Below are 9,320 nucleotides of genomic sequence, written 5' to 3'. Positions count from 1 at the left end.
CATGCATACCTCCCTGTGTCCCTGGGAAGATCTTTGAGCACTTCCTTGATCTTGACCACCAGCTCGGCCTTAGTGTTTGCAGGCAGAATGGTTGGTGTCTTTCTCAGGTCTGAATTGAACCTAAGGCTCTGTTCAAAGATGCGGGACAGCATGACGTCATCCTTACTGTACACACACCCAAAGACTTTTACATTTTGAGGGAACTTCGTTTCTACGGTTTCCATAGTACGTTTTAATGCCTTCACAGCGTTTACAGAGCATTGAACATCAGTCATAATGTCTGCATTTTGATAGCCAGCGCGAATCATCTTAATATAGGTAAATCTTCTCCAATATTCAGATGGCCTCCAATCCTCCATGACAGTTAACTTTTTCTCAACAACAACTTTAATCCTTACACTTTCAACAATTTTAAACTTTATTCTCTCCAATGCCGTTGGATGTTCACCAATACCGCAGGCTGTGTCTAAGATACAAAAGAAACTTAAAAATTATTAAAATTTAGCCCGAACATCCTCTCTCTATCTCTTGATATATATATATATATATATATATATATATATATATGTATAAGAATAATAACAATAAATGGAGCAAAACGCATATGAATAAAAGTTCCTTTAATTCTTACATGTTTCAAAATATAGGTGCACTCTACTCCAAAGAAGTAAGAGCTTCTGGAATTCCACATATATTCATCGTCAGGGAACCAACATATAAAAGCACTTACGGTCACTTACTTGGCCATATAATATTATAATATTATAACTCGTAAGTTACCTCATCATTTCGCATTTGTCTTGCTTCTATATGTTGGTTCCCTGATGATGAATATATGTGGAATTCCAGCAGCTCTTACTTCTTTGGAGTAGATTGCACATATATTTTGAAACATATGTAAGAATTAAAGGAACTTTTATTTATATGCGTTTTGCTCCATTTATTGTTATTATTCATATCTACTCAAAATGCATCACTTTAACTTGGTATCTCTAACTATAAAACGGGTGTGATATCCTGTTTTTTTTTGTGTGATTTTTGCTACCCATGGTAACTATTAACATATTTACATTGTCAAGGTTTTTTAAAACTGAGATAAAATTAATATATGCATAAACTAATATATATATATATATATATATATATATATATATATATATATATATATATATATATATATATATATATATATATATATATATATATACACATATATATACATACATACATACACACACACATATACATATATATATATATATATATATATATATATATATATACATACATATATATATATATATACATACACACACATATATATATATATATATACATACATACATACATATTTATATATATTTATACATGCATACATACATATATATATATATATATATATATATTAATGCGTCTTTGTATGTGTGCGCGTGTGTGAATGTATGTGTGTGTAGTTTAGTATATATTGTATGTATGTACGTATGCATGTATGCTTGTACTCTGTATATGCAACACTATCAAACATAAATGAACATATATATGTCAGGGTCAGCGTGTGTCTCAGTGAATGTATGTGTTAGGAAGGAGTATAAAGCATTACCTCACGAGCTCCTCCAATCAAAAATCTCATTGTTGTAAACAACCAATAATACGGAGAATATGATGCGATTAAGTTGAAAACTAGCAGCAAGATGTGACTTAACACTCTTATAGATTTTCGTCCGAATTTTTCAATCAAACATGGTGCTAATAGACCACTAACCATTTGACCAAAAGTGTAAAGCATCTGAGTTGATTCAGCCAGTCCTACACTGTTGCAGAGCAAGTCCCACTGTAAAAACAAGCATAATTTAAAGTGAACAGAGAATTACTTGATTAATGTGTAGAGTTCAACTTTTGTCTGCATGTCATTTTCATGACGGAAAATTTCTAAGGGAGGCAATTTCTCCAAGTAAGTCTGTAATATTTGATGTTGGGAAAGAGCAACCAATAATCACATACACATGTTAACCCGTCCTCCGAAACATACAGTATAGACAAAGTTAGGATTACTTGATTAACTGGTGTGTATAGAGAGTTCAAATTTTGTCTGTATGTTGTTACGGCATCATATGGGCAAAAGTCATTTATACCTTACGACTAGAAACACTAAATTAATAAGCTGAGTAACTAAAAATATTCAAAATCAAAGATTCATTATGTTCCTTACCAAACATGCTCCTTTTCAGGTTCTATTCCTTGACACTAAAATTGTACCGTTATTTTGACACTAAAAATGTACCGTTATTTTTATCTGAAGTTACCGTTGTAAACATAAACTTTGTGCGGAGTCTCTCAAACCTGCGGTGGAAAAGAATGGAACCGATCTTCTAATAAATTATAGGTATTTATTTCTGTATTAGAAAGAAGACGGGGATAATTTATTCGCGAATAGATACAATTTTTTTTCTATGTTTGTCCTTATTTAGACATTAAAAAATAACTTCTATACTTTTATTTTGCTGTCTCATATAAATATTTCTGTCTCCTCTTAGTGTTGAAACATCGACAGAATTCTGCATTAAGCACTCCATATAATCCCTCATAACTTATTTTGTAAATTTGTGTTCTACACACGGGAATTCATACGACTATTAAAAAAAAAAATTCGAAATTTTAAGATAACTCTTTAACTTTTCGAAATTTAAAAATAAATTGTTCTTCTAATTTTTCCATAAAAAAATTACAGTTTAAAATACGGACAATGTGAATGTTTGGCTTAAATCCCAGCAATAGACCATTAAATGTGTTTGTGGGGAGAAAGATATCGAAAAATATGGTGTTTGCATAGTTATATGAATTCCTACGTGTAGAACAAATTCGCAAGAATTTTCTGAAAGTTACAAAATATGATAAAAAGCTATGGGAGGTTATATGGCATGCTCAAAACAGGTTTCAGCCAAAACCTCGGCAAAGTCTGTTTAAAAACGGTTATTTCTTCTGACAGTGTGACATGTATCTGATTGTAAGGACTGGACTAATGACAATGTCAGTAAGTCAGCTCCCTCAACCTCATAGCTCATAGTGGTGTGTCGTCTGTTAGTTTTGTCTAATAATATCTTTTAAAAGATGACAGCGTAATGAAAGGAGACTTAATGAACATTACTATTATATAACACTAAGAAAACAATTGTGGAGGCGCGTGGCTTAGTGGTTATGGTGTCTGCATCATGATCATAAGATTGTGATTTCGATTTCTGGACCGGGCGACGCGTTGTGTTCTTGAGCAAAACGCTACATTTCTCGTTGCCCAGTCCACTCAGCTGGCAAAAATGAGTAACGCTGCGATGGACTGGCGTCCCATCCAGTTGGGGAACACATACGCCATTGAAACCGGGAAACCGGGCCCATGATCCTGGCTAGGATTTAAAAGGGCGCATTTATTTGTTTATTTTAAGAAAACAGTTATATGAAATAATCTTTATTACTTCATAAATACATTCACCCGTTCATTTGATAATTGATGATCGCTTTATTAATTCATTAATACACGATGGAAAAGTATTAAATATTATGATATTTGTGTTTTTTTTAAAGTTATGTTTTACAAACTTACGATGTCCATACGTTTCTTACAGAAAACAGAGAGGTGACATGAAATTGCGACAAATAAATAAATACTGAAATAAGACAATTGTTTAATACAGTAACAGAATTCAACCAACCTGTGACACTATAGACTTATCCACGGGCGTGGTATAGTAATAACCATTGAGGCAGTCCAGAGTTTGGTTTCCGGTAGTAATCTCTTCATCGCGGTTGATGATGTCTATGGAGCATCTATCATATTTTAGACTTACTTCATTGATTGATATATTGTATTGATTGAGCTGAAATTCTGTAAGATTTTTACATCTGTATTCAGGTGTGATGGCTGTAAAACAGATTGGAGAGAAGCCAAAGTAAATTATATATACATACATTCTGTCTGTCTGTCTGTCTGTCTGTATGTATGTATGTATGTCTGTCTGTCTGTCTGTCTGCCTGTCTATTTATCTATATACTTACGTATGTATTTTGTGTCAAATCATTTGTGTTGCTACTTGTTTTTATAAACATCATAAAGATCTTGAAGGCACTTAATTGCCCGTTCTACACTCTGATTTGTTCTGGGAATTTCGAGTTTTGATAGTTCTCGACTCGAAAAGATTTTTACAGAGCTCAATGCTTTTTTATGAATTTGCAGGCTACCACAAAACTTCTGATATTCATGTGCATTGAATATTTTGGTCAGTAAACCGAAAATCTACCCAGCTGTAAGAGATGAATCGACAAACATTGAGAAGCAAAACTTTTGATATTCACTTTCAGACTTTGCCTCAGACGTTGATGATGACACTGGAGTTGATCTGGTTGAAGATGGCATTAAGGACACTGTTCTTCTTTTTGATGGATATATAGTTTTGGAATTGGCTGCCTTTCCAGTTGCATACCTAATCTGTACTTTGCTCTCACTTTGAAGATAATATAACCTATTCTCACTGCACAGCATTTCACAGTTTTCTTTTGTGATGTCACAAATTCCTTATAATGAATCGTATTTTCGTCGTTTTATACATTTTTCGTGGATATTCAACACTTTTCTATTTTTGCTTGTACATTTTGAACTGATAAATATGGGAAATTTAATTGCTTTTGCTATAAAAAAAAGATACTTGCAGGTGAAGGAGTCAGTGATATGATAGGGTCGATAATGGGTGTCGGTGAGGAGGGTGATGTTGGAGAGGCAAGGGTAGGTGCGGCAGCGTAGGCCGGAGCAGGGAAACGAGCCGGGTTGGGAGATATGTATGTATGTATGTATGTATGTGGCTAGCGTTGTTGAAGATTTATATCTTAAATTAGTGAAGGAGTTCAAGTTAGCCCTGTAGCGATGCTTCAAATCAACCGTACTTCCTATATAAACCTTTAAATTTTGGATATGAACATCTATTATTTACAAGGATTACTGTACCCCAGAAATGGCCATAGGAGAATTAAATTAATATTTACCCTGAAAAAAAAACAACGAAAAACTAACGTATGTGTATATATATATATATATATATATATATATATATATATATATATATTATTTATATTATTATATGACCGAACGCCACGCATCCATTTCCAAGTAAGTTTATCAATATTATCCTAGCCAAAACGAGTATTATAATATATTCAATGCATCTCTTATTAAAAAGTTCAATATCGAAACAATACTAGAAATTTCAAAATTACAGATACGTGAAAAATATCAATATTATAATTGATATATATGTACGACATGTTATGTGGATCTATAAAAATATATGAGAAATATATAAACATATTAAAAGATATAGCCCTACTTACTAATAAAGGTTAGGTTAAAAACTGTGTTAAAAGATTATAAGATGTCCATGGCATAGTGTATAAAGTAAACAAGATGTCTAGGGTATAGTGTATAAAGTAAATAAGTCAAAGGTTAAACGTTGGTTTTTCGTTGTTTTTTATTTTTTTCAGAGCAAATATCAAACCAATTCTCCTATGGCTATTTTTGGGGTACATTAATCCTTGTAACAAATAGGTATTCATATCCAAAATTCTAGATAACTGCTTCCATCATCAGGAGTGTTAGAAGAAGTAATATTTCGCTTACTATTAGAAAAGCTATTTTAGTGCTAGGTTTTATATATAGTTATACCTATGAGCAGGAGGAGGAAATAGTGTAGTAGGAATTTTGGGAAGTTAATATAGAAAGTATGGTTCCAAGGGAATAAATTACACCAAGAGGACGGTGATAAAGCTTGAATAGAATTGTTAGGTGGAATATGGTCAATTCTAGAGTATAACGGTCCGCCTATCTAGTTTGATTAAAATACCTAAAAGTTGAATGAATACATGCGTATATGGCATCGGTGATTTATCCAGTAATGAGGAATTATAACTACGGAGAATATTTCTGAGTCCTTAATGCAAAGCCTGCATACATGTGATTGTACTATAGGGAAGGGCATCCGCCACGATGGACCAGGATAAAGAATATTGTGTATTGCTCAACTTGAGATCATGTATGTATGTAGCTAGCGTTTTTGAGGGTTTATATCTTAAATTATTGAAGGAGTTCAAGTGAGCCCTGTAGCGACGCTTGAAATCAACCGTACTTCCTATATAGACCTTAATACTGTTTGTTCCAGGTATCACTACACGGCACTTATCCATCACATTATTGTGCAAATAAGATCCAGCAATCGGGCGTGTATCTGGGTTGCGACAGTTACATGCTTTTGTTTGTGCCTCAGAATTGGTCCCACGTTTAACTGAGGTTATGGGCTCCTCGAGCGGTGTGGGGTGGCCTTGCATATTATTTATATTAGTTCTAATATGAATATCTTGGTTATGGGGTGAAGTAGTAGGATTAGAGCAAGATGAGACTTTACGTCTAAAGTTTGATCTATTTATGGAGGCTATGATTGATCCTAAATTTGGAATAGTAGAATACGAAAGCTTCACATATGATTTGTTGAAGATAGAATAATACTTGTGATGCCTTGAGAAATATTCTCTCAAAATCATAAAAAATGTTTTTCGTAGTTACTGACCTGAATTGAGAATGGAGGAGGATGGGTGAACCATATAATTTCCCTTTTCCCTAATTTAGAGGACATTCATTCAAATGGTTAGAGTTATAGAATATATTATTATGGTAATTCTTGGATGACGTGTCAGTTTTTAGGGCTTTCCCAATAACCTGATTACTTATGTATTTCGCCGGTTCATTTAACGGTGGGAGGGGGACAGAATTTTAGATTGTAAGCTGGATCCCATGAATAATTTATCCGATTTTATTTTTAGTTTAGGGTTAGGAATATAAAATATATTATACTTGTAACCACTTAATTTTAAAGCATCATTATCATACGGAGCATGAGTGTTGAGACACGAATAAAAACATGTAACTTCCGCAAGCCGAATACATGCCCACTTGTTAGTAAGTAGGACTGTTTCTTTTAATATGTTTATATATTTCTCATATATTTTTATAGATCCACGTAATTTGTCGTACATATATGTCAATTATATTTTTAATATCTTTTATGCATCTGTAATTTTGAAATTTTTTAGTATTGTTTCGATATTGAACTTTTTAATGAGAGATGCATCGAATATATTTTAATACTCCTTTTGGCTCGGTTTATATTGTAATGCTTTTGAATTGTCGAGCCTATCGGATTTCTCATCTTCAATTTGGATATATATATATACATACATACATATATACATACATACATACATATATACATACATACATACATACATACGTGTGTGTGTGTATAAGGCAGCGAGCTGACAGAATGGTTAACACGCCGGACAAAATTCTTAGCCGTATTTTATCTGTCTTTACGTTCTGAGTTCAAATTCCGCAGTAGTTGACTTTGCCTTTGAAGACCGATAAAATAAGTACCAGTTGAGCACGGGGTTCGATTTAATAAACTTATCCCCTCCCCACAAAACTACAGGTCTTGCGCCAAGTGTGAAACTTACATATATATATATATATATATATATATATATATATATATATATATATATATATATATATATATAATAACCGGGTGAAATATGTACTTGGCAATTCGATCGACTAAAAACCCCCCATAGGTGTGTCCCAGCATGACCGCAGTTCACTAACTAGATTAAAACATAGTGGTAAAAACATAGTGGTAAAAAACTTACTTCACAACCACATGCTTCCAGGTTCAGTACCACTGCATGGTACCTTGTGTAAGTGTCTTCTGCTATAGCCTCGGGCCGACCAAAGCCTTATGAGTGGATCTAACACTCGAAAACTGAAGGAAGCGCGTCGTATACATGTATGTGTGTGTGTGTATTTGTGTCTGTGATAGACCCCCACCACCGCCATCACAGGCACAAATATATACACACACACAAGTATACGACGGGCTTCTTTCAGTTTCTGTCTACTAGATCCACTCACAAGGCTTTGGTCGGCCTGAGGCTTAGTAGAAAATACTTGCACAAGGTGCCACGCCGGACAAGTGGGACTGAACCTGGAACCATGTGATTGTGAAGTAAGCTTTTACCACTGTCTTTACCGCTATGTTTTAATCCAGTCAAAGAACTGCGGACATGCTGGGGCAAACCTATGGAGGGTTTCTTCTAGTCGATCGAATTGCCAAGTTACCAGGTTATTTTGCCGAGCCACTAATTTACGAGGGGCGTAAGCAAACCAACACCTGTTGACAAGCACAAGTACGCACGCACACAAACATGCACACACACACACACACACACACACACACACACACACACACACACACACACACACACACACACACACACACACACACACACACACAAACACACATGTACATGTATGACATGCTTTTTCTTTTAGTTTCCGTCTACCAAATTCACTCAGAAGTCTTTGATCGGCCAGGGGCTTTAGCAGAATACAGCAACCTAGGGTGTGTCGTGGTGGTACTGAACCTGGAAGCATGTGGTTGAGAAGCAAACTTCGTACCATAAAACCACGACTGCGCCTATGTGTATAATTGTATAAATATATAGATACACAAATATATATATATATGTGTGTGTGTGTGTTTGTGCGTGCATGTATGTATTATATACATATGGATAAATGCATATATGTGTATATATATATTTACATGTGTATACATATACAAACACACAGATACACACATGCACATATATATATATATATAGAGAGAGAGATAGAATTAGATAATAGATTAGTCGATAGATAGATTTTGATATGTGTATATATATATATATATATATATATATATATATATACGTGTAAGAGTATGCGTTTATCTAAATTTTATACATACCGTAGAATATATAGAATAAACTATTTGTCGATGCTACAATTAGAGATGCACAAATCAAAATGCATTGGCTGGTGTGGAAAAAACCTGTTTGTCCCAGAGAACGTAGGATTCCATCAACATCCACTTGGGTAGATTTCATTTTGTCTTCTTCGTTTATGTCTATTCGACAGTGTGTCTGTGCATCTGCATGTTTATGTTTGGGCGTATGTGTTTTTCTTGTGTGTGAGTAGCGGACGTAAATTAGATCTTTCTAGGTGCTTATAATGTCTTAAATGCATTTCATGAAAAATAGAATGTCACGAGCTTAAAATTATTTATTCTAACAAATATATGTATCGGAATATCATTTTGAAATTAACCTAAAACGAAAATTATCTTCAAAAATACAAATCAAGGCAGGTTTAGCAAAAACAATGTTAACGCTTTCTGTGACTGAACATA

The 9,320-nt window shown here is 33.9% G+C and overlaps 1 protein-coding gene across 2 annotated transcripts in view; it reads right to left on the bottom strand.

Annotated features, from left to right (window-relative positions):
• Positions 1–9,320, bottom strand: part of LOC106869339 (organic anion transporter 3) — a 26,172-nt gene extending 16,852 nt beyond the window's left edge. Inside the window, exons 1-3 of one of the 2 annotated variants that reach the window (XM_089359624.1) lie at positions 8,880–9,320; positions 3,705–3,913; positions 1,601–1,831 (exon numbers count right to left, since the gene is read on the bottom strand). In XM_089359624.1, coding sequence (XP_089215750.1) covers positions 1,601–1,831; positions 3,705–3,913; positions 8,880–9,018 — 579 coding nt within the window. In that variant the 5' untranslated portion in view covers positions 9,019–9,320. The remainder of the gene's footprint in view (positions 1–1,600; positions 1,832–3,704; positions 3,914–8,879) is intronic. The other variant, XM_089359625.1, reaches the window with a different exon arrangement.

The sequence above is a fragment of the Octopus bimaculoides genome, chromosome 11 (assembly GCF_046866305.1).
Source record: "Octopus bimaculoides isolate indiv1 chromosome 11, ASM4686630v1, whole genome shotgun sequence".
In the NCBI taxonomy this organism is placed as follows: domain Eukaryota; kingdom Metazoa; phylum Mollusca; class Cephalopoda; order Octopoda; family Octopodidae; genus Octopus; species Octopus bimaculoides.
The sequence above is the reverse complement of the archived record's forward strand: the minus strand, read 5'-3'. Positions and strand labels throughout refer to the sequence as shown.